This window comes from Xyrauchen texanus, chromosome 23, assembly GCF_025860055.1.
Source record: "Xyrauchen texanus isolate HMW12.3.18 chromosome 23, RBS_HiC_50CHRs, whole genome shotgun sequence".
Classification (NCBI taxonomy): domain Eukaryota; kingdom Metazoa; phylum Chordata; class Actinopteri; order Cypriniformes; family Catostomidae; genus Xyrauchen; species Xyrauchen texanus.
Window position 1 is genome coordinate 24,129,792 of NC_068298.1, and position 27,163 is coordinate 24,156,954.

At 37.5% G+C, this 27,163-nt stretch overlaps 1 protein-coding gene across 8 annotated transcripts in view; it reads left to right on the top strand.

The window, feature by feature from the left end:
• Positions 1-27,163, top strand: part of diaph2 (diaphanous-related formin 2) — a 559,041-nt gene that overhangs the window by 138,888 nt on the left and 392,990 nt on the right. For all 8 annotated transcript variants that reach the window (XM_052154718.1, XM_052154723.1, XM_052154724.1 and 5 more), the window contains 4 exons: positions 14,810-14,884; positions 15,006-15,075; positions 15,959-16,095; positions 20,439-20,547. In XM_052154718.1, coding sequence (XP_052010678.1) covers positions 14,810-14,884; positions 15,006-15,075; positions 15,959-16,095; positions 20,439-20,547 — 391 coding nt within the window. The remainder of the gene's footprint in view (positions 1-14,809; positions 14,885-15,005; positions 15,076-15,958; positions 16,096-20,438; positions 20,548-27,163) is intronic.

Sequence of the window (27,163 nt, forward strand, 5' to 3'; positions counted from 1 at the left end):
AAACCAACACAGACTGTGGAAACTTCACACTGGACTTCAAGCATCTTGGATTGTGTGCCTCTCCATTCTTCCTCCAGACTCTGGGACCTTGGTTTCCAAATGAGATGCAAAATTTGCTCTCATCAGAAAAGAGGACTTTGGACCACTGAGCAACAGACCAGTTCTTTTTTTCTTTAGCCCAGGTAAGACGTTTGACATTTGAAGCCCATGTCCAGGACCCGTCTGTGTGTGGTGGCTCTTGATGCAGTAACTCCAGCCTCAGTCCACTCCTTGTGAAGCTCCCCACACATTTGAATGGCCTTTTCCTGACAATCCTCTCCAGGCTACGGTCATCCCTGCTGCTTGTGCACCTTTTTCTTCCACACTTTTCCCTTCCACTTAACTTTCTATTAATGAAAGTTCAGGAACCCTTTGCAGGTGTTTAGCTGATTAGAGTGTGACACTTTGAGCCTACAATACTGAACCTTTTCACAATATTCTAATTTTCTGAGATTCTGAATTTGGGGTTTTCATAAGCTGTAAGCCATACTCATCAAAATTATATCAAATAAAGGCTTGAAATATCTTACTTTGCTTGTAATGAGTCTATATAATATATTAGTTTCACCTTTTAAGTTGAATTACTGAAATTAATGAACTTTTGCACGATATTCTAATTTTTCGAGTTTCACCTGAATGCTTGTAATGTGAATGTTTTTATTTATCAATAAATCACTGTAAATTTGAACTTTCATTACAATTATTTTCTTGTGCACCCTCAGAGGCCAATCTATTTTCGCCCCAATTTGGACATTTCTTCAGTACCCTTTTTCAGAGCTGAACTGTGCACTTTGGACATTTTTACAGAAGAGTTTTGTCTCGTTTCTGTGTAGCTTCCACTTGTGCACTAATTGTCCTGCATGGCATGTCATAATTTGACACTGACATTATAGCCAGAGCTGTTTGCTATATTAAAACAAGTGCAGCAGAATGGATGATTGAATTCTTTAGGTGATCATTTTAATTAATACATTAATTAATGCAAATAAAAAACATTCTAGCACTACAAATTCCAACTTAAAGGTGCTGTAAGTGATTTTCTTTTCATGGGGAAGTATGCAAAAAAAAAAAAAACTCCCTGAAAGATATTAATTAAATAAGTGTACTGAGATATCTCACCTGCCTCTGTGACAGCACTAGGCTCTGTAAACAGCCGGCCATGAGATCCTAAAATAGCAGCCCCTGCCCCATATAGAATAAAACAGCTTTTATAAGGTTACTGATATGACTAGAGTCCTCATCTGATGTGTGGTCATGATTTTATACATATGTTTCAAAATGACAATTCGTATCTACAGTAGAACAATTTTTTAATGGATAAAAAAAATTAACTTCAATGATCTGCTTCAACTACAACCCATGAGAAAGTGCGAAATGATTGACAGGCAGAAAGCAGAGGCCGCAGCCCATGGACACATTTTTGTATATGGGCAGGAGTGCTCTCATGGGGGCTGCCATTTTAGAATCTCATGACCAGCTGAATACTGCTCACTTAATCTCAGTTACCTTCTTTTACTGGATTCTTTCACTCTTGGATTAAATAAATCATGGCTGATGGTGAATAGTGAATTTCTACAATGGCATCTGTAACTGAAAACTATTGATTTTGAATAACGCTACATCCACACCGCTAGGTGTCACTGTAAGTCCAAATAGTTACTGAGTGCACCTTTAATGCCATATTCAGATTTATATTATTTGTCAGTTGAGGGCACTATTGTGCTGCTGTTGCATTTGACAGCCATGGGAACACAATGCTGCTCTACTGCTCGGTTTCGATCACAATGTAATCTTTGGAGGGCGGGGTTTTGGAAAGAGAGAGCGCGGTTAATTTAACGGCTCAGTCTCGTGAAAATTCCAGAACACTGAAATAGCTTACATCACTTTTAAAGTCACTCGTTTGGAAGCATATTATATTAATGGGTATAAAAGTGGGTTTTCACCAAGAAAACTGTTTTGCATGCTACTGAATCCAAAAAAATATTTGAATAAGCAGAGCCGAGTTACTGTCACTTTCTGTTAATCTCCTCTCATTGGCTGGCCAGTGTTTGTGTAATGGTTTAATTGTCTGGGCTGAGCCCCTGTTTGGTTGCCCAGGTGGTTGCTGGGCTGGAGAAAACTCATATTTTCCAGTAGTCCCTCACAGGTGTGGAGCTCACAGCCTCACATATCCGTACACCGATGGCTGTGCTTGGAGCGGTCGCTGCCTCTTCCTCAAACTTTTCACTCTTCATTTTAACATATGTTATCTATTTTCCAGCCCTCAACTGCTCATTTTGGTAGTTCAGTTCTCACTTCTTCATCTTGTAGCTTTCTTTGCATGTTCATCTCTCTCTCTCTCTCTCTCTCTCTCTCTCTCTCTCTCTCTCTCTCTCTCTCTCTCTCTCTCTATTTTCTGTTTAAAAGTACTTTATTGGCATTATTGTGTTTACATACAATATTGCCAAAGCATTAATACACAAAACAGATAATGACAAGACAAATAAAAATGATAAGACAGAATTAAAATAAGGTGCCAGGTAATGAATCAAATAAAATAAAAACTATAATAACAATTTACACTATACAATGTAAAATAAAATATACATTTAACAGGACATTATGAACATAAGAAAATAAAAGTATTGTGAATGAAGAACATTAAGGCAGTAATTGGTTTCTGAGGGTGTGGAGCTCAAAAATGAATTTAGCTGCAAATGATGCATGATGGTCCTCCCTCAGAAACACCAGCATCTGATCTGTTTCTGCTGAACTGGAAAACTGTGGCATGAGGTTTGAGAGTTTGTGGAGGTATCTCTCTCTCACCTCTGTAAATTTGTCACAGTGAAGGAGAAAGTGTGTCTCTGTCTCGACTTCACCCGTGTCACGGTGAGCACAGACTCGTTCTTCCTTTGGAAGCCATGTTTGTCTATGTTCAGACTGTGATCACTGAGTCTGTATTTGGTGATGTTCAGTCTATGTTCAGACTGTGATCACTGAGTCTGTATTTTGGTCTGTATTTGATCACAGTCTGAACATTTTTCTATGTTCAGACTGTGATCACTGAGTCTGTATTTGGTGATGTTCAGTCTATGTTCAGACTGTGATCACTGAGTCTGTATTTTGGTCTGTATTTGATCACAGTCTGAACATTTTTCTATGTTCAGACTGTGATCACTGAGTCTGTATTTGGTGAGGATCCGTCTCTGTTTTGGATCTCTTACAGTGTGCAGATATTCTGCCAGATTATATGTTCTGTTTAGGGTCTGATAACATTCCAATTTGCTTTGGTTTTTACTTTCATTTTCCCAATGGTCCAAATATTAATTTTTGCTTTCTTTTATGATTTGGTTTATTCTGATTTGGTTTTGTTCAGCCGTGCTGGTCTGAAACTGGTGTTTGTTAGTTGTTAGTGGGTTTGTGAGTTTCAGAGCCAGCTGACAAAGGGAACTGGGTTTAGGCTTCAGCTCTTGGATTTTTAAGGCTTCATGTTGCAGTGTGTTAGGGAAACTTGAATTTAGGTGTGTCCAAAATTTGAGGGATCATTTTTCAATATGTATAATAAGGGGGAATCTGCCTAGTTCGGCCCGGCATGCATTAGTAGGTGTTCTTCTCTGAACTCTTAGAATGTTTCTACAGAATTCTGCATGCAGGGATTCTGTGGGGTGTTTGTCCCATCTTGGGTAATCTGCCAGACAGAGTGGACCCCAAACCTCACATCCATACAGAGCAATAGGCATTATAATACTATCAAAGATCTTACACCAGATTGTTACAGGAATGTCAACTTGGGTAAATTTTCCCTTAACAGCATAGAATACTCTTCTAGCTTTCTCTTTTAGTGCATTCACTGCCAGACCAAAACCCCCTGAAGCACAAATGTTTAGACCGAGGTAGTCATAGTGTCGGGTGTAGTGTAGTTCATAGTATAGTCATTCTCTCTCTCTCTCTCTCTCTCTCTCTCTCTCTCTCTCTCTCTCAATTCAATTTAAATTTAAAGTAGTATCATGATTGTGTTTTCAAACAATATTGCCAAAGTATTAATACACAAAACAGACAATGACAAGACACATAATAATAATAAAACAGTAACAAATAACAATAAAAATAGAATTAAAATCTCTCTCTCCCCCTCTCTCTATCTATCTCTCTGTCACTCTCTCTCTCTCTCTCTTTCTCTCTTTCTCTCTCTCATGAAAGCATATTTGGGGTCTTGTTTCATTAACTTCAAATTCTCAGACTTGCCAAAATGCCAACGAACAGATAATCATTTGGTCCTATTTCATCATTTACGCAGAGTTAATATGCTCTGTAACTAATGGAAGCCATTTTTTTCTTGCCTCTTTCATGGTTTTGTTCCTTCTTTTATTTATTTTTGATGCTGCTGTACAAACAGTGCCACAGGGCATGCAGTGTAGTGCAGGGATGATATTACAATGCAAGAAGTAATCCAGAACTTTTCCAAAATCCACTCGTGCATAAAACCCTGCAGTTTTGTCATCAATTCCAAGAGCTCTTGCTCTTTTGGTGTTCCTTTGTGTAGATGAGCAGTGAGAGGTCTGTAGTACCGTGGCAGTTTGATGCAAAATCCTATTCCCCTTTGGACCTGAAAAGTGATTCTGTCAGAGATTCTTTTATACTGAAATACTGACCTCTGCGGCTGTACCAGTAGCAGAGAGCGCAATGGTGAACTAGCTTGTTTCGACAGTTAGTCAAAGTGTGCGGATACCATACAAATAAATGGGGAGGGCCATAAACCAACACCTACCTGTCGCAAAATTGTCTGACTTATAAAACCAGCAATTTTTGTAGTAAACTCCACACATAGTTCACTCCAAAAGGACTGTTAACGTAAAGCATGTTGAAGAGTAGGTGACATCTTAACATCTCCTTTTTTTTGTTCCATGGCAGAGAAAAATTCATACTGACTCAAGGATGAGCAGTGATGAATGAGCTTCACTAACTACATGTTAAAGTATTTGTTTAAGGTAAATGTTATTCAGCACATGCTAGACCTTATTAACAGCAGCGGTATCCATGATTTTTAATAACAATGACAACAAGGCTGTGCGGGATAGACTTACAGTCTCTTCGATGAGATGTTTTTGGATCGTTCTGTGTACAAATCATTGAAAAAATATATTTTCAAGGACAGTCAGTAGACAAGAAACCCCAGTCAACATGAGCTGTGGAAAATCAGATGTGATATTGGAGCTTTTTACATATTTACACCATGCATGCCATTGAACAAATGATAAGTCTATCCCTCACAGCCTCATTTCCATTCCCATTAAAAATAAAAAATGGCGTTACTGTGTAAACAAATCTTCTTATTTACAAAAATGTCAGCGCATGTGCAGTAAGTGATAGCAGAAAGCCCTCTGATTGTTGTGTTAGATATGACAGATTAGATGATTAAACAAAAGTATGACACAAAACCATCATAATTACAAACATGTTCTTAGCGATACAGTTACTATAATGATATGAGTTAATAACAAACATGTAATCTTGTTCGCTATAAATTTATGCTGCAAAGTTGTGAGTTGAAATGATCTCCTCAATCTAGTTAGCTCTGTTGATGATCTTGACAGCAGTCAACTAGAGCCCTTGGAATAATTTTTCAAAAACATAATCCAAGAATTTTTTATGCATGGTTTTTCCACCACTTCCCTGTTTGACATAAGCGGTGACATTGCCAAAGCATTGGTCTAATGCGTCATGTCTTGCTGGAAAGCAAGTGACTAAAAAGAAGGGTCACAATATAGGCTACATATTTTAGGCTACATGCATTCTTTATGATTTCATTTAGAGTTTTAATGTTGTATTAACTTATTAACACATAAATGCACAATAAATTATAAAAACAAAAAACATGTCCAGAGACATTCAGGTAGTCTCAGTGGTTTTGTATTCACCAGCTTATTAATTAATATGCTTTTTTATATTGCGAAAGTGGTCTTAAATTTTTATTTTATTTGTCCTTAAACAGTCTTAAAAAGTCTTATATTTCATTCCTTTGAACCTGTAGATACCCTGATTTAAGCATACACCTTCAGTAGTGTGTGTATGTATGTATGTGTATATATATATATATATATATATATATATATATATATATATATATATATATATATATTATTATTATTTTATTATTTTTATAAAGATGGAAAGTCATAAATAAAGAGCAATAACTATGCATTTTTGAACAGGCCTTCCAAGCGGCTAACTCTTGGGGTCTTAGGGGGATTCGATTCTGCAGGAGCATATAATCTTGCTGAACACTGGCTGCACTGGTTCTCTATCAATCCACCAGCGATAGGAAATGATGTTTCATCTTTGACACAGCACCATTACACTCTTATGTACTTCTGAAGGGCTTCTGGTGCTAAGTCCCCTGTATTACGCTCTCCGCTTTTACACTCTACTTTAAATCCCAACAGTGACTTCCATATTGAATCTGCAGGCTCAAAGATACGCTATGAGGAAAATCAGCCCAAAATGAACTTGGCTACAACTTTTTATTATGTTTAAATCTTCATGGTGGAGCTGCTGCATATTTTCCCTTGAGGATTTTTAGTTGTAGAATGTATTTATTTATTTTGCAGTGTAGGTTTTGAATCTAGTTAGCCATGGATCGTAGTTAGCAGTGTGGGACTGGAGTCTGAGGGAGTAGAGATGTGTATTGGTGTAGAGATGTGCTGACACTACCAGCTGCCCTGAAGAGCCTGTGAATCCATCATTCTGCCTATGCCCTTCACTGAGCGCCTGTGGACACATGTGCTGGAGGTAATGGCATATTAGTGCTTTTGAAGATTTGATACTCCTTAACAGGAATCTGTTCCGCCTCAGACCCTTAAGGGTTTAGCCCTATTCAAGGATTTGAAAGAGAATCAAATAGTGGACTGAGACAATCACACTTCGGGTGCCACAAGGTTTGTTCTTTTAAACAGTAGACTGGTTAGAAACTGATATCCACCTGTATGGACATTTTGTCTGCTACCAATTTAAGACTTTATTAAATGTCCAAAGTGGCCCCAAAATATATTTGGACACTTCAGCCACACATACAATGGACGATTATCATTTCATTAAATACCACAATATCAAACCTAGTGGAATCTGCAAACAAATGATGCTAGACCTTATCTCTGAAAAAGTCGGACATTTTTTCCATTACTTTTAACCTACTGGTCCTGACAATTGTTTTAGTGGATGTATGGGTGAATGTGTCAGCGAATGTGAAAGTCATTTTCCCTCAAATTTACACAGCTGTCCTAGAAGAGTAACAGATGTGCTCCCAATAACTATGGCCATGTTCTACTTCATTTGGCATCCAGAAAGTTTCCAAATACTATTTTATAATTTTTTTTTAACAGCATATCTATTTATGATGTAATATAAAACCATTATTTTAACAGTACAAACAGTAACAAACAGTACTGCTTGGTATTTGTTTGGTATTTTGTTAACTAATTCAAATTCAACAATATTGTAATATCCAAATGCTTTTTGCCAATGTAGGTACTTGAAATCATTATTTTAATGTAAAACAGCTTCTACCCCATATTAATTTGTCTCTGCAGATATGTGTGTTTGTGGGTATGTTGTATGTCTCAATTAATGTAACAGGCAGTCAACAATGCCATGATGGATAAAACCAGGAGACATAGAGATACCAATGCAGGTTTGTCAGACATTGTTTACAGTGCGAATCCACCATTCAAACTTTATTTCTTAGGGGCCTGGGTAGCTCAGTGGTAAAGATGCTGGCTTCGTCTGCTAGTTCGACTCCCAGGGCATGCTGAGTGACTCCAGCCTGGCAACCAAATTTACCCAGTTGCTAAGGAGGGTAGAGTCACGCCCGGGATGGGTGGTTCATGGCGAAGCAGAGCATATGCCCCACCGGGAAGATTGTTCAGGGGAGGTTTGCTGGCCCACGAGCCTGCAAGGGTAGTTGGTGTGGGTGCGCGGCCCCGAAAACCACTGCACTTACCTGTTTGCCGGCTTCCTTTCGACGGAGAACAAGGGAACGCGAGACACTCACGTCCCTGTCGTTGACCAGAAAGAATTTCAGCCCCTGATGTGGTTCGTTCTCGTGGGGCGCGCGGTGAGATGAGCGTGGATGCTGCGGTGGATGGCGTGAAGCCTCCACATGTGCATTGTCTCCGTGACAATGCGCTCTACTAGCCACGTGATAAGATGCGTGTGTTGATGGTCTCAGATGCGGAGGCAGCTGGGATTCGTCCTCTGCCACCCGGACTGAGGCGAGTCACATTGGGCATTCCAACTTGGGTGAACCCCCCACAAAAAAAAACAACAACTTTATTTCTTTTGCACACCTGGCAAGACATCCTTATCCATTGCTGCATAGTTGATTTTCTAAATGTGATTTGACATTACATGTACAGTATTTTTTATTTAGCTACATCTTGCTGACTGGTGTAAAGGAAACAAAATGTGCATATGTTAGTTATCTAATATTGGTTTTTGAAACCAAATTGATTATTATTAAAATATAGTGCTGTCAGTCAATAAAATCTTATAATCACATTATTTTTCACGGTTAATTGCGATTAATCATATATTTTTGAAAGTGCTGAAATGTGACTCTATATCTACTTATTTTCCAGTTAAAATGCATTTATATCCTTTTTAGGACAGAAAACAAAAGATTATGTAACAATTATGTTTCATTAAAATTTTCCAAACAATATGTAAGATAGAAATGCACTAATAGCACCAATTCAGGTATTTGTGTTAGGGCGTCAAAGCTAGCATAACTTCAGGTGAAAATTGCTGCAGACAACGTTTCCTCCTTGGTTTTGGTGAAAGTTAAGACTTTATGTGCATCTGTGGTAATTAAATTGTGCCTTACAGAGGCTGCAAAGTACTTGATTTTTGAAAACAAGTCCCAGCTGGGCTTTTTTTTTTTAAATTTACAACAAAAAGCATTAAGAGGTCCTTTTCTCATCACTTGATCATTGACATGGAATTGATGTTGTGTGTATGTTGTGAGGGATATTGGACGATGTTCTCTTTTAAATTAGTGATAAGACTTTGAACATCTTTCAGGTTGTGTTGAGTTACCCAAAGAAAGTAATAAAATCTTCACCTGTTGCCCCGTGAAATAAATTGTCTGCCTTGACAAAGAGGCAGAGGGAGTCATTTCTCCTGAACTCTGTGGCTAGTTTCTACACTCTCCAGACTCCAAATGTTATTATAAACCTGGCTGTGGCCCTCAGGCTATGGATCAGCTCCCCTGAATCAGCCAGCGTCAAGGAGAAATAAAGGACAGGAGTCAGACAGATTATCAACTCATATATGCGCAGTCACAACGGCAGTGTCAAATATCCACTGTTTTTAACTTGTTCATTTTGGGCTAATTTAGAAAATAAGTGTTGTTAATAACTGTTTTTTATGCAGTGATACTGCCTTAATTCTGAGTTCATTATTGATGGCTTTCATTTATAAATATATGTTACTTATTAATTGCATTAGTTTTCATTATTTACCAGAATACAGTATAAAGCAACTAAAAAAATGGAAGTGGTTGTGTCTGTATTACCCAGAATTTAATGTGCTATTTGGTCCTCTCTCACTGGGGATAATATGTTAAATTTGATGCTGTTTTGTCTTGAAGTTTATTGATCACACATTCACTCTAGCTGTCATAGCCCTGCCAGTATGTGGAGCCTTTTGTATTTCTGCATGTCAATGTACTTCAGCCTTTGTTATAGAGGGTATAACAAAACCAGTGGTCACATCTGCCACTACACTAGAGCTTTTTCAGAGGCATTAAAGGAACCCACCAATCCTGATGTCCTCCGTGATATTTTAAGCCGGATGCCCATTTCATTTTATGCCACCATCTGTTAACCTCAAAGCTAGCCGTATCTGTGGAGCCCTGCAGCAAGGCATAATTCAGAAATCTTATTTGAATTCAATATTGATTTAGTGAGAAATGGTATTGCACAGGTATGGGGGACAATTAGTATTCTGCCGCACTAAATTCAATATCTTTGGGCTGTGTGTGATTTTTGTCACAACCTCTCTGATTATTAATTGTTTTGTCAAGCCTTCTTACCTTTTATGAGAGGTTTTTGCTCTGGTGTCTCACACAGAAATGACATTCTGAGGTAGAGAGATATGAATAATGGATTTGTGTGTGTGTGTGTGTGCTTTTATTTTTGGCTGAAAGTGTTACTTTTCTGTAATGCCACAGCATGCATTCCAAGTAAGGGTGATATAGACAGATTTTATGTCAGTGCTCTATATTAGTGTGCTTTTAGGTTTATTTTTCCTTTAGCACACTGTGTGTTTTTGGATGTGTTTGACTGGTTTGAGTTATTTAGGTCAGGGGATTGAGTAGCAGGTGACCTACATACTTCTGAGTGACAGCCCACATCAGTCCCTTGGCAGCGTAATGAGCACACACACACACACAGTCAATGACTTCTGAACGAGGAACCGCTAAACCATTAGCATGCGAAGTGACAGTCATGACTGATTACCCTGTCCCTGTCTGCCCGCTCTCTGACATTCTTCACCACCAGATCAATAATACCAGATGTTTGAATTTAAGTCTAAAATATTTATGGCCTCTGGTGTATTAAGTTAAACTGTCCTGTGCTGCTCAGATCAAGTCAGTTCTTTCAAAGCTCAAGCAAACATTTTAGAACATAGAAAACAATTATCTTATTTTATTTGCACTTAAACTAGACAGAGTTTGTTTACATGCACAAACTTACAATGATTATGCTTGTATGTTTTGTTGTGAGTGTAAGTTCAAAGTATTGAATCAAGGCAGGAAGACGTGGAGATAGCAGACATCTTTTTTATGTGGCATGCTCCATCAACAGAGCATTTCTAAAACTTCCATTCGGTTAATGCTACCAATCAGTCATCACTCTGGCAAGATTTTAAACTATTTTCCCCACAACTTCTCATTTAATATGAAAAAATATGCGAGTTGGCTGCAGGGCTAATGGAGTTTTGGAGATTATGAGACATGTCAGGACGTTACATTGTGCTCCGGGGGAGCTATTTGAGTTTGCCTGGAGAAGGTGTGGAGCTATAATGTACTCTAACCTCTGTTGGTTTAATCCTGCTGCTGCTCTCTCTACACTCATATACACATATACTCACACGTTTGCTACCTTCAGCTATTTCTTTGTCATCATGGCCCTATATTCACAACCTACAATTCAAGAGAGAAGCAGGACTGGCATTGATGTGGTTTGATGTGCAGTCATTGTGGCTGTATTGAGAATCCTGCTGGGATCCAAATGTCATTAGAAGGAACAGCGGCTCTTTTAAACGGAGCAGGCTTTTGCCCCAGTGCCTCACTTCTAAAGTGAGTAGCAATCACCTCACAGAATGCTCACACAAGGGATATTGTTCTCCGAGCACACCACTGGGTTCAGTCTCTGTTTAACGCTCCACAACACAGTATCTGTCATGAATCTGCTAAAGGGTCTGCCGCCCATTTCTGTATACTTCACAACTGTGATGAAATCAGCCATGCATTTCTATATCCAGTTTCACATCTCCATCACTCGCTGCCCAGCAAAGATAATTACCACTCTTCTCCCACATATTCACCCAAAGAGACTGATCACAACCAAGGGAGGGAGATGATAAATAAACTTTTGCCTTGTCATTACAATAGCAACCATGGAATTGACAGAAGATCTTAAGTTAATGTCTTCATTGGGACAGAATGGTGGAGGAATGAACTACTTGCAATAAATAAATAAATAAATAAAGATCAGTGAGGTTGAATTGTTTTGATAACCGATTTGCTCGCTCATAATAGAAGGTCTGTTGTCTAATTGCTTCTTACTGTGCAGTGTAGATGCTGCATTAAAACACGTTCTCACTCTCATTTCAGTCCAGTCATCGTTCTTACATGCTCATGTTGAACTTTCATCTGGTTTTCAGAGAAAAATAGATCCTGGCCTTAAGCATGAAAAAGCCATATCATGTTAGATTTAACAGTTAATAAAGTTCAGGTTAAGAATAGGTTAATGGCTTTTAGATGCAAATTATCCCTTTAATCCAGTAAATGGGAAATGTATTAATTTGCTTTTGTAAGAGCTGCAGAGACTAACCTTTAAAGGAATATACTTAGTTCACGAAAAGTTACGTTGTCGACATCATAAATGGCAGGAAATAATTCTGTTCCATCTTTTAGTTTGTAAAAACAGTTGCAGTTTACAGTAATGCACTTACAATGGAAGGGTCAAAATAATTTTCTGTTAAGGGTGATTTGTGTTTAATTCTTTATTGATGTCAAATTTAAAGATACCATTTCAGGCCTATAAATGCTATTTATTTAGAGGGATCTGAACATAAAGGCAGGAGATCAGCAGAACAATCTGTGGGTAATGTTACTCTGTTAACTGACTCACAGAATCAAGTGGTGTTACACAATGCACTCCGCTTGATGTATTATCTGAAGTTTACGATAACTATATCACATCTCTGTGACTGAAAATTTAATGTCAAATCGAATTGCAGTTGCTGTTCTAGTTTTATTGTCAAATTCATGGCTTTTTTTAATCTGTTTTATTTGATTGGCTCGATAATATTTTATCATTGTTGCCGTAAACAGATTATTTCACTATCATAGAGATGACAGTGTGTCTTTCATTTACTATGCACTCTGCAAGATTTAAGCATAGCCGGTGAATTGAGTATACATACTAATATATTGGTAGTATTTGCATGAATTATTTACAATAGACAACTGTTATTACATTACCCTTATCAGGCCATGTATATTTAATTTAACCAAATGTATATGGTTGTGTTAAGTAACTGTGCTTAACTCCAGGATTTTTCCTTATCATTATTTCATGAGTAAGTCCAAATCGTACCATTGGATTCATGCCACAGATCACGGTGAGGTCACTGATGAGGTGATTTGAAAGGACAAGTTGTGTTTTTTACTCAAGAGACAGAAGTTTTCAGGTTAAGCTGGCCAGAAAACTCATATATAAGATCATTGACATACGGGCAGCTGAAGATCTATCAATCTCAATTGTGTTGAACTGTACCATTCATGTTCCTACCTGTAGGGAGATGAGACCTAAATGATTGTTCACCTAAATATGGAAATGTACTCACCCTCATGTTGTTTCTAACCCATATGACTTAGGAGCTGTTCGACTGAATGTTACCCTCAGTCATCATCTTTTATTTTAGGAATAAAAGATGCAATGAAAGTGAATTGTGACCGAGGCTTTTCCTTGACATCTCCTTTAATGTTCGAGAAAGTCAAACAATATGAGGTTGAATGAGAAGAAGTTTAATGTTTGCGTGAACTGTGAAACTTTCTTTCATCTCATGATGTCTTGTTGTTATAGAGAGTTTTCCTCTCATTTTCATGCATGTAGGTGGTGTGAATGTTGCTTTATCTGGTTTCTTAATTTGACATCACCTGTGCTTGTATTTACAGTATTTCAACAATCTTTATTCAGTGGCGACTGCATTTCAGAACTTTCACAATAAGCTCTTAGCTCCTCTCCCTTTAAAATCTTGTTTGCTTGGTTGGTGTGGTAAGAGTGCTTGTTGCTCTTGTTGAGTGACATGACCGCAGCTGTATAGTATCATTGGTGGCTATGGTTTCGTCTGAAGTGACCACACCACCTCAGATGCTAGTCTCATCTTTCCAATGCTGTGAACTGAACACATAACCCACACTTTTGTGAATTAGATATGCTTATCCATGCTGTCTCTCTCTGTCTCACTTTACTCTTACTTTCACCACCACACCAGTGCTGCTTTGAAACTCAGAGGCTCGGATTGTTACGGTCTCATTTTTCCCTACAATCTCTTACTGTGCTTCCCTCGCAACAAACTACTGAAAAACTGTGAAAACAATAAATGATAAGCCCCCTGTAAACAGACAGTTACAAATTAAGAACATCATAGTGTGTTGTTATATTAACAAAGCAGGCTATTATAATGCACTGTACAGCAAATGGTAATATATTGCAAATTGAGTTTGGTGGGTTGGTAATGAATTTTGAGTAATGGCATGGTGAGCCTCAGAGTGTTTGTAATTCTGGGCTAATTTCATTGCAGATCAGTGAAAAAGTGTAGTTTAGCCCTCTTACACTGCCCTAGGCTGCACACATCAACCCTAATTGAGGGTCCTGGGTGACCGTATGGGTTAATACAAATGACTTTAATAAGCATTGAGCACTGTGGAGCATCAGTGTCAAATGCAAAGGAATAACTCATTGACGTGTAGCACTTTAATGCAAGAAATTGCACCGTGTATTTGGGTTTATTGACAATCGTGAGCTTAGAACAAGTGATGCTAATGGCATAATCTAAATGCGATCACATGCTGCGCAACTCTTTTCTCTCGCTCGCTCTGTTCTTTTCCCCCTCTAGATCTTTTAATGTCTCCAAATACATTTTGTTTTATAGCCAGTTATCTTACACAATCCATTATCAGTTTTACTGTTATCTCCCATGCATTACTTTATCTTCCTGTTAGAGTGCATGGCCTGCACAAGTTGCCTGAAGGGATATGGTGCACCACACACAAAGAGAGCTCTGATTTGCATTTCTACTCGCTTAATTTGCTCTATGCCATTCAAAGATGTTTTAATTTCCAAGATCATGTTATCAGGTGTATCAATTTCCAAGGTTGTTTTAAGAACTATCTTCAAATGTTCAACTTTTCTTAACTTTAATCAGTGTGTTTTCCCATACTGTAGTGGATAGAGGGTTTTTATATTCTAACACAGTTCTTTGTTTCTCTACTTGTTTTTAGTTGGGTGAATAACTTTGGACATGAGGGTCTCGGATTGCTTTTGGACGTGCTGGAGAAGCTTCTTGACAAGAAACAGTAAGTTAGACTGAACTCTTTGCTGCCATCTTCTTAAGAAATTCACTTTCTTCAGTGCTTTTGGATTGCTCACACAAATGCTCTTATCTTTCTCTTTACTCACTCATTTTATTTTCCCCAGGCAAGAGAACATTGACAAGAAGAACCAGCATAAACTCATTCAATGCCTCAAGGCCTTCATGAACAATAAGGTGTGTTTAGAATTTAAAGGCTCCATAGCAAGGAATTTATATATCTTAATATAAATGGCTTTTGTCCCTAACTTGTAAAGGTTAAAACTATAAATTAAATTCAGCATGGGTGATTGTCATGTTTTTCTTCTTCTGTAAAGCAACATGTGGAACCATATAAAACTGCTTCTTTAATTAAAATAAGCAAGAACAAATGAAGCTTGTCCAACTACAGACTATCATTAGAAATCTGTATTCTAAAGCTGCTTTGATACCTAAACTGTCAGATGTGTTAACGTTATTCAGTTTATACTTCAGCAATATAAATCTTTCAAACAGTCATTTTATTTCAAACACTCTTATTAGTCTTTAAAAGGAAACTTTATTTCTAAAGTAAATATATGTCCATGAATTCATTATGTCTTTTGTTCAAATTGTGGCCAAATGCTTCACATTAAAACCTGAAAGGAAGACTCAGATGCAAGAATGTGATTATTTGTCCCTGCAGCCCTGTCCTCAATTGAATTGACTTATCTTAAAAACATATCTACACCTGCCTTATTGTCTCTCTTTCAAGAGAACAAAGCCTACATTTGTCCATACACAAAATTATATAATTTCAAATGTGTATTTGTAAAGGGATATAAACGGGCAAGGAGGAGGCGAGAACTGGCTTGGGAATATAAATAATATTTTAATGAGAAACTTAAACCAAAGACAAACACACGCACATGACGGACATGTCCGTAAACGATCCTTCTCTCTTGCGCCATCCTCCGCAGTCGGCCTTTATCCCTCTCGGAGGTTTGATTAGCCTGATAAGGGACCGGGTGTGTATAATCACAACCCGGCCCCGCCCTCCGCCCTGCCACAGTATTAAAATGATATCTCTTTTTGTATTCAGTATGGGCTGCAAAGGATCTTGGGGGATGAACGAAGCCTTCTCCTCCTGGCGAGGGCCATTGATCCCAAGCAGACGAATATGATGACTGAGATCGTCAAGATTCTGTCAGCCATCTGTATCATTGGAGAGGAGAACATGTAAGTTCTTTAGCTATATCACATTCCCCACTGGCATCTCCAATCTGGTAATTATAGCATGCTTGCCATAAAGAAGAAAATTACTTAAGGAAATGTTAACAAATTTTAAATTATTTAATGTGACTTTTACGTCTGCTTTTGGTAATGCAGCTTTAAAAAAAAGGGAATAGCATTCTGAGATGATTTTCTTCTCACCACAATTGTGCAGAGGGGTTATCTGAGTTACCGTAGACTTTTTCAGTTCAAACCATTCTGGCCATTCTCTGTTGACCTCTCTCATCAACAAGGCGTTTCTGTCCACAGAACTGGATTTTTTTTTGGCACCATTCTGAGTAAATTCTAGAGACTGTTGTGCATGAAAATCCCAGGAGATCAGCAGTTACAGAAATACTCAAACCATGCGGTTTGGCGCTGTTTTAATGGCACGAGGGGGACCCACATAATATTAGGCAGGTGGTTATAATGTTGTGGCTGATCGGTGTATATCTATAGACTAAAGAGGTCAAATTGATTTATATGTATATATATATACATATGGGCTACAACAGCAGAAGACCCCACCGGGTACCACTCATCTCCACTACAAATAGGAAAAAGAGGCTACAATTTGCAAGAGCTCACCAAAATTGGACAGTTGAAGACTGGAAAAATGTTGCCTGGTCTGATGAGTCTCGATTTCTGTTGAGACATTCAGATGGTAGAGTCAGAATTTGGTGTAAACAGAATGAGAACATGGATCCATCATGCCTTATTACCACTGTGCAGGCTGGTGGTGGTGGTGTAATAGAGCATCTTTGGGATGTGGTGGAACGGGAGCTTCGTGCCCTGGATGTGCATCCCACAAATCTCCATCAACTGCAAGATGCTATCCTATCAATATGGGCCGACATTTCTAAAGAATGCTTTCAGCACCTTGTTGAATCAATGCCACATAGAATTAAGGCAGTTCTGAAGGCGAAAGGGGGTCAAACACAGTATTAGTACGGTGTTCCTAATAATCCTTTAGGTGAGTGTGTGTATATATATATATATATATATATATATATATATACAGTATATGCGTGCTCCTATTTTTTGTTTTTACATTACTAAAAGCATAACAATTTAAATAAATGGCTGAACTGAAAAATTTGCATTAAATGCACAATTTTTCATTATTTGGCATTTGTGCGAAAACCTGATGATCCATGTTATCCCAGCAAACTTTTTGAGAATATTCCAAAGAGCATGCTCTTTAATGAAAGCTAGGAAATCTAACCTTTTTTATGGAGTTAACACGGTCAATGTCACAAATTTTCTTATTTAAGTGACCTAGAAATAGTGCATAATCTTAAACACTTTTTATTAATTTTACATCATAAAGTTTCTTTGCTTTACATTCCTCAAAATCTTGATTTTTGTTTTTTTATTTTAAAGCCCAGATTTTAAAAGTAGATTTTTTTATCCCACTGTAAATTAATACAAGTAAATTCACTTTATATATATAGATTAAACAATAAAATTGTAATGTTTAGTTGTTTATTGTGCTTCGCTTCATTGGGGGGGAAATGCACAACATGCTGTCAAATAAATCCAGGGAGATAATTAATTTTTTTTGTCTTTTATTTTTTTATATTTGTTCTATCTGCTTGCATTGGTCTAGAATACCAATGACAGCCGAAGGATACTTCTAAGTGAGTGTTCATTACACTGCATTAAAATGAAGCCAACCAAGACCACAATAGTACGTTACTATGCCTTTCTTAAATTAGCCTGTCGGAAAGCCCCCGGCAAAGCGTAGTGCCGATCTGGGTGTGATTCCACGAGAGGATGCCTTCAAACCAGATGCGTGCTCTATTATCTTTGTTGTGTAGTAATTAAGAAGCAGTGTTTCCAGCCAAACATTTTATCTGTCTATCAGCACCTGCTGAACTGGGATCTGTCTCTGTCTCTGTGCACATACAAACACATTCAGGCACACACGTGCACACAAGTGCAGGTTTTTTGGATCGATGTGTGGTTGGTGAGTAGATTAATGTTTTTTTACGGGTGTGTAGGTGATCAGAGAGTGTGGAGATCTGTGTGACAGCTGTAAAAACGCTGATACCTCACTTAGCACCAAAACCAGCTCCTTCCCCCTCTAACGTTACATGGTGACACTGGCTTATGCTTAGGGCTGTCACATCAAAGCCCCTCTTTAGGAGTCGAGCAGGTGTAGCTTAGAGTGAAGTCATGTTTGAACCAGCATGAAAGACTCTGCGCAACCCACTCACAACTACAACTTAATCAGCTGGATCACAAAATACGGATCTTACACTTAGCTGAAAACTTCTCTTAGCAGTTTCTACAACGAAAAAGTGAAGGGAAGCGATTTGGGGTGTCTGTCACAAGACATGTGAAAGTGAATTTAACATTTAGTGTAGCTCACTTTGTATATATCGATTATAATCTGCCATTTCTGGCGCAATAGTTTACTTTCTTCATACACTAGACCGTTTTAACCATAAAGGGAGGATAGATGTGGATAAACTTAAACTTACAACAACTAATGAACTACACTTTAAAGGAATAGTTTACCTAAATATTAAAACATGGTCAGCCTTTACTCACCCTCATGCCTTTCTAAACATCTGTGACTTTTGTACTCTTGAACCCATAAAGAGGTTTTTTTGCTGCTATTTTCCAGACAATGGATGCATATTGTCATCAGGGCTGTCAATCTCAAAAAAGGGGCGTACAATACAGCAAAAGTAGACAATGGATCGTGCATAAAATGCAAGTAAATGGTGATCAGACCTTTGTAGCTCCAAAAATCACATAAAGGAAACATAGAAGTAATACATAAGACCAGTGGCCAAATCCATATCTTCAGAAGTGATATAATAGGTGTGGGTGAGAAACCGCACAATATTTAAGTCCTTTTTGTACTCTAAATCTCCACTTTCACTTTTACTTTTACATCTGAAAGTGAATGTTAAAGTGGAGTTTTAGGGTAAAAATGACTTAAATTGTGTTCTGTTTCTCACACACACCTATTATATCACTCCTGAAGATATGCATTTAAACACCGGAGACATATGGTTTTCTTTGTGTGAGTTTTGGAGCTTCAAATCTGATCACCATTCACTTGCATTGTATGGCGCTACAAAGCTGAGATATTTTTCTAAAAATCTTGACGATTTTTCTGCTGAAGAAACAAAAGTCATACACATCTGGAATGGCATGAGCGTGAGTAAATTATGAGATAATTTTAATTCTTGGGTGAACTCTCCATTTAAATCATTATTCACTAAATGTATTCCCCTCTGCTGTAGCTCTCAAATATAATTGTTGCTTGCACATACTCAAACTTGGCACGCATAAACAAGTAGTGATACCAAACACTGTTGCTTCTCATTTATATTGTAACAAATCATGGCATGTTTTAATGTGCGGATGCATGAATGAGATTTGAGTGGAGGAACATTTTTCAGTGATCAACCTCTTTTTAGTCTGATTAAAATGCTTACGTTTTTTGAAGACTTTGTATTTAGATCTCAAATCTGACTTTTATGGTACTTTTGTGTCCTTTTTGCAGCTTAACAGTCCATGGTCACTGTCTGCTTTTGTTGAATAGAAAATAACTGTGAATACAGCATGGCTTACCCATGGCTACCATTTTTTCATTCCACAGAATAACACAAATCTTATGTTTTGAATAACTTTAGAATGAGTACATGGTGATGGGATTTTTATTTTTGAATGTACTATTCCATTAAGTTATCTTTCAAGAAGCTTCACAAATTCAAATTCAAAAAATTGGCTTTTTCTAACTTGATGAGAGCAGGGCCAATGACATGATGGCAAGCTATGCAGCTAAGACATAATCTTCTGTGTTTTTACTGAATGTAAACTAGTGTTTTACTCCTTTGTTTTACAATTTTTTCTATGATGCATTCTGCTATTTCTTTCCTCCAGCCCTGGACTGAAGTCCACTAGTGCTTGAGTCAGCACAACAGACAAGTAACCTTGTAAAGTCCTTAATTTGCTTTCCCACCAGCACAACTCTTTGAATTTCTATCCAAAAGCATCACTTCAACACTCTATGGTTGCTGGGGTTGACACAGGATTGCATAGACTCTAAGGTTTCTCTTATTACCTTAGAGAAAATTAAGTTTGCTTTGGTGTTGCACACCAGGAATGGGCTATAACTCTACATAAAAGGCTGTGACATTTTTCCAGGCCCCTTGCGTGAAACGTCCAAGACTGAGATTACAAGCTGAGACCAACTCGGGTGAACATTCTGAGCCAATGTCACGATCACGCTTCGATAAAAAGCATGTTTACCTAAACACATTGCTTTCTGTCGTCTTGTTTTTCCTCAGTCTGGATAAGATCCTGGCAGCCATGACCATTGCAGCGGAGAGGAATAATAAGGAGAGGTTTGCTCCGATAGTGGAGGGACTGGAGAACCATGACGCTCAGCAGCTACAGGTCAGTGCACTGCCCTTCGGAAGAAACAGAGTTTGAATGCTGAACTACCTCACCTGCCACTCCACCTTATGACCTGCATGCTATTATTCATCTTACCATTCATTCACCGTCCATTCATCCTCAGAAAACTCAAACCTGTGTAGCTGCAAAGTAATTATCTATACTCTACTGTATATTTACAGAAACTCTCATTTCTTCTCCTAGACAGCCATGAGATTAAATGGAGACAAATGGAGATTTTTGCATAAGTGTCCACTGTATAAAATAATTAAAATAAAGCAAGTTTAATTTACAGTAAAATACTGGCAGCTGAAGCTGCTAGACATTTACCATAAAAATATAATGGCCATGATTCAGGCTTTACAGGATGTAATTTGATGCTTGTATTTTAGGGTTCACTACCGTTTACATTATTAAATGATATAATCTTGATATACTAACCTTCTGGAACTCTAAACGTCAGCTTTAAGGTTTAAAATGTATTGTTAATCACTGTAGTAACTACAAAAGGCCTCATGATGACTTAAAGTTTATAAAGAGTGGCCCTTCCATGCTGGAGCAATAATTAATACGCAAACACACAAACACAAAACACCATCATTGTTATACAATGGTGGCCAAAAATATTGGAAAATTTAAAAAAAATAAAAAAATCTTCATTGTTTATCCTTTAGATCTTTCATTCAAAACATTCACTAAAATCTAACCTTTAATTGAAGTATTGAAAGAGGGGAAATATCTCATTAAATAAATATTTTTCTCCAAAACACGTTGGCCACAATTATTAGTACCCCTAGAAATTCTCATGAGTAAAATATATCTGAAATATATTCCCATTCATATTTAAAAAAATGTAGTACACCTGGGTGACTAGGAACATGAAATTGTTCAGCCATGACTTCCTGGTTCACAGGGGTATAAATATGAGTTAACATACAGGCTAAATTCCCTTAATCATCAATCACAATGGGTTACACTATAGAATATAGTTCTGATGTGTGGCAAAAGGTTGTTGAGCTTCATAAAATGGGAATTGGCTATAAGATTTTCCATTCCATTTTCAACATCAGGGCAATAATTAAAAAGTTCTAATCGACTGGAGATCTTAAGAATCGGCCTGGAAAAGGAGTTGTGTCTATATTGTCTCCACGCACATTGGGAAGATGGTTCAAGTGGCCAAAGAATCTCCAAAGATCACAGCTGGAGAATTGTAGAAATTAGTTGGGCTTTGGGTCAGAAAGTAAAAAAATAAAAATAAAAATGTATTATCTGACATCACCTACATCACCACGTGTTGTTTGGGAGGGTTTCAAGAAAAAAACAAACCTTCCAACAACAAACTCAAACATCTTCAGTGTGCCAGACACTACTGGAACTTCAAATGTGACCTGGTTCTATGGTCAGATGAAACAAAAATAGAGCTTTTTGTCAGCAAACACCAGAGATGGGTTTGGCGCACACAGAGAGGAAGAAGTACCCAGTGCCCACGGTTAAATGTGGTGCTGGATCTTTAATGTTGTGGGGCTGATTTTCTGCCAGAGGTCCTGGAGATCTTGTTCGGATATATGGTATCATGGACTCTATCAAATACCAACAGATAAAACATAAAAACCTGGCTGCCTCTGCCAGAAAGCTTACAATGGGCCCTGAACACAAAAATGGTTCACTGACCACAAAATCAAGGTTCCGCCATGGCCATCCCATTCCCCTGACCTGGGCCTCTGAATTTGAAGGATCTGGAGAGATTCTGTATGGACGAATGGTCTCAGATCCCTTGCCATTTGGTCTCAAACCTCATTAGGCATTATAAGATAAGATTCAGAGCTGTTACCTCGGCAAAGGTAGGTTGCACATTAAAAGGGTGCCAATAATTCTGGTCAATGCGTTTTGGAGAAAAATATTTATTTAATAATGAGATATTTCCCCTGTTACAATTGTTTACTTCAAATAAAGGTTTTAATTATTTTTTTTAAATAAAAGGATAAACAATGCAATTTCTTTTTTTCACAGCCTTCTTTGCTCATATTTACCAAGGATGCCAATGTTTTTGGCCAATACTGTACATGTGACACTAAAATAAACATATTTATTATATTATGTGACGCCTGCATAAACATTTGCATTAATAAAATAAACTACATCAACTATAACACAAAACACCATAATGTACATATCTGATATTCAAATTAATAAGAGACATAACTAATCCTAAAATATAATGAAAAGTGAACGGCCACACAGTGACTTATGGTAAAGCCCGATCAGTTTTCACTGTAATTTTAACAACAGTTTACAGTAAAAAGTCATGTATTTTCTTGTTAAACTTAATATACATATTTTACTGTTACATATATGGTAAAATCATACTTTTTACATCTAAGAACAATTTTTTTACAGTGAAATTAGATGTATTGTCTTGTTTATATATATATATATATATATATATATATATATATATATATATATATATATATATATATATATATATGTAAATGTAAATTTTACCTGTTTAAAAAAAAAAAAAAAACGTTTCAGAATATGCTCATATTTGCCAAGTCTGCAATCGAAAGTCTGAGTCAATGTTTGAGGTGCTGTAAGCGATTTTTTTTTTTTTCATGGAAAGTATGCAAAAACTGTTCCCACTCCCTTAAAGATATTACTGAAATAAGTGTCCTGAGATATCTCACCAGTCTCTGTGACAGCTGTAGACTTTGTAAACAGCAATACAAATGTGTCCACGGATGGCAGACATTCACACTTTTCACTTGTCAAGAGTGGATTATTGATGCCATGATTCATATTGTTTGTCAGTTCAGGGTGTTATTGTGCCACTGTTGAATTCGACAGCCACAGGAACAAATAATGCTGCTCTTTGAAGGGCGGGGTTTTGGAATGAGGGGGTGTGATTAATTCAACGGCTCAGTCACATGAAAGCTTTAGAATGCTAAAATCACTTACAGCACCTTTAAATCAAATATATCTTCAAATTTATGAAGTGCATATTATTTTAACTAAATTTATACTTCAGAAATGAGAAATTTGTTCTCTATTAAGTCTAATGGATTATGAAGGAGCAACCTCTGAGCAATAACATTTTCCACTGGGTGCATTCTCAAGCCTGTGTCAGAATTCAGATGTTGTTTCAGTTTTTCTTCTGAACGAGGAAGGAATATATAAGTGCCATGCGTATATGGAAAACATTATTAGTTTTCTAAATACATTTTAGATACCTACATGTATTATTTAAATTATTTAAAATAATTAGCAGACTTCTGGTTGCCTTGGGCAGTAGATATAGATCAACTTGGTTTAGTGTCAGTAACTGTGTGAGGTCTCTTGACTCCCAGTAGAATTTTTGATGTTGGAGCCAGGTAGAAATTGGCACTTCTGTCACTCAAAGGGCTTTTGCTCCTCAGCTCACCTTGACATGTAAACAAGTCCCACTATCCCCCATCTCACTGTGTTCTGTGGTCGTTTGTCAACCCTGCCACCTACACCCCATGATGGAAGCAGGCTGCCAGCTGTTGTGTAGTGGAACTGGAGCTGTATTCTAAACCCTAATCAGCCCCAGCCAGGTCACACAAAGAACTCTGGAAACCAGCAAAAAATTCAATTCTCTTTGATAATAATGGCTGCTCTACAGAGCTCAACAATACAAATGTATTTCTGCTGGGCCATCTTCTGGGACAGTATTATGAACAGTAATTCATGCAAAAATTTTCACTGCATCACCACAAATATAAATAAATGAATACATAGTAATAATAATAATAATACAATTAATAGAAATAAATGCAATAAAATAAATGTTACTTTTTACCAACATAATTTTGATAAGTTTCAGATAAGTAATTAACATTTTTAAATTAAAGGTATTTTCCGAGTTCAATTCAAGATTAGCTCAGTCGAAAGCATTTGTGGCAAAGTGTTGATTACCAATAAAAAACATGTTTACAGTAAGACACTTACAGTGGAAGAAAACGAGGACAATCCATAAACATTAAAATACACACTGTGTCAAAAGTATAGTCACAAGACGTTTGTAATATACATGTTAATCTGATTTTGGTGCGACCCACTAAATTCCTTTTAGCATTGTTTTCATTCCATCAAAATGTAATTGTGTATGTTTAACATTTTCAGTAATAGATGGACATTTTACAACTACGTAATACATGTCTTAAATACTTCTGCTGGGAAATTTGCAACACATTTTGCAGCCCATCAACTGATGCTTCCAAAACTATCAAGTCACTCTCACAATTTAAAAACAAAAATCCAAACTCATATATATCAGCTAGCTATATCTTTACTTTAGTGACATTATCATATACACATATTAACACAACAACAATGTTAAAACATTAGAGATAACCAAATGATTAAAGGAATAGTTCACCCAAAAATAAAAATGATCTCATTATTTACTCACCCTCATGATATCCCATGTGTGTATGACTCTCTTTCTTCACCAGAACACATTTGAAGAATAATGTCTTGGCTCAGTAGGTCCTTAAAATGCAAGTGGATGGAGATTTCTCTTCTGAAGCTCCAAAAATCCCAAACAGTCAGCGAACACATCATTGATTCGACTCTTTAAAATAATGTCTTCTCAAGTGATACAATCACTTTTGGGTGCATAAAATATCAATATTTACGCACTTTTTAACTATTATCCATGATTTAGAGGTAAAAAAAAAAGTACTTAAATATTGATCTTTTTCACACCAAAAGCGATCGAGTTGCTTTAGAAGAACAGCTGGTGTCGTATGGATGAAGTTTATGCTCACTGTCTGTGATTTTTGGAGCTTCAAAAGAGAAATCTCCATTCACTTGCATTTTAAGGACCAAATGAGCTAAGATATTTTTTTATTTTTTCTTCAAATGTGTTCTGGTAAAGAAAGAAAGTCATACACACCTGGCATATCATGAGGGTGAGTTACTAATGATACAATTTTCATTTTTGGGTGAACTATCCCTTTAAGTTTGCAAGGCATAAAACACCTCTGCATTATCAACGAATGCAAGATCTAATTTCGTCAACTGTCTCAGAACACTTTCACACTGGCCCTGTGCTATTGGACTATTCCTGCATTATCATTTTCCCCTCTTAGACTTTTTCCTCCTTGTTCTCTGAGTTTCCAGTCTGGTCTCAGAGTAACAAATTCAAAAGGGCAAGGATGCAGCACCTCACCTGCATATAGCATTTTCCACTTCTCCGCAACCTGCAGTGATCTGTGACCAAGCACAACAAGCCCTCTCACACATTAATTAACCAAATCTCTAATCTTTGTGTTGCTGTTAGGAAAGAACAAAGGAGAAGACAATATGATAAAAGGGCAGTGAGAGGAGAAGTGAGGAATGAATCTCTTTGATTTTGTGGTTTGTTTACCTCCTTGAAAAAATAAGGCTGTTAATGAAAAGAACCTCACTAATTGTGAAGTAAATTAAAACACCTCACCGATACGGGCGGTTCAAAGAAATGAAACACTTTAAAACCTGCGATGGGCTACGGAGCCTGACTTTTTAAACGTGATTAAAATGTGTTTTGCCACCACTCCATCTCAGTAATGCAAGCATGCAAACTTTAAATCGTCCCAGCAGTGCCTTTTTTAATTACTCTGCTGGAAGTCACCTCCGGCACTGTGCTGCAGTAGCTCATCAGTGCACTCTCAGCCCAAAATGATGGAAAATAAGCTTCTCAGTACCAGCACTCTTTCCACAACATCACCCAAAACAGGCTGAAGTGAGTGTGTGTGCATGTGCATGCAGCTGATGATGAAATGCATTCCCCCTTAGGAGAACTCAAAGAGTGATTCAGATTCTCTCAGTGGGCTCTCAAATGATTCAAATTGAAATAATTGCTCAAAAGGGAATAGGAGAAGATCAAAAAAAGTTTGAGAATGTGCAAGCATAATGTTGCATTATGGGTGTCTCGGCAGCACATATATGGTGAAATGATTGGCTTCAGTGTGTTCGCCTGCAGCCCCTGGGCAACTAGAGACAGAGCTGAAATCAAGCACAATGCTGTGGTACCTGATGTCTCCAGCTTATAAACAACTGGGCGCTCATGAGCCTGAGAATCCCACCCATACTCTGTCCTGCAGCCTTGCTGCTTAATGCTAAAGTAGCTGCTTAATGCTGCTTATAGTGAATTAGATGTAGAACTTACTGCTCGACTGTAATAAGTTCAGTTCAACCTCAAGAACAATTTAGAAGCCTTTTATTTTTCACACATCATACATTTTGCACATATAGGCCTAGAGTGATTTTTTTTTCTGCATATCCCAGCTAAGCTGGGGTCATTTAACCGCAAAGAAGAACTTTCTTAGTACCAAAACTGACTTACAAAGGCACAACACAGTAACTACACATTTGATCCGTCCTTTGACAGACCGGTTTGGCTCAGCTATGCTCATATTTAGGTAAAACAGATTTAGACTACTTTAAAACCACATTTGGTTTGACAGTCAAACAACGCGTCTATTGGTTGCACACCAGAATCTGTGCGGAGACCGCATACGATCCAGATATTGTTTGGCTACTGCATCATGAGTACTGAGTACTTGGGCATCCTGCTACTTTGATGTACAGTTTTTTTGCATACTGCATACTT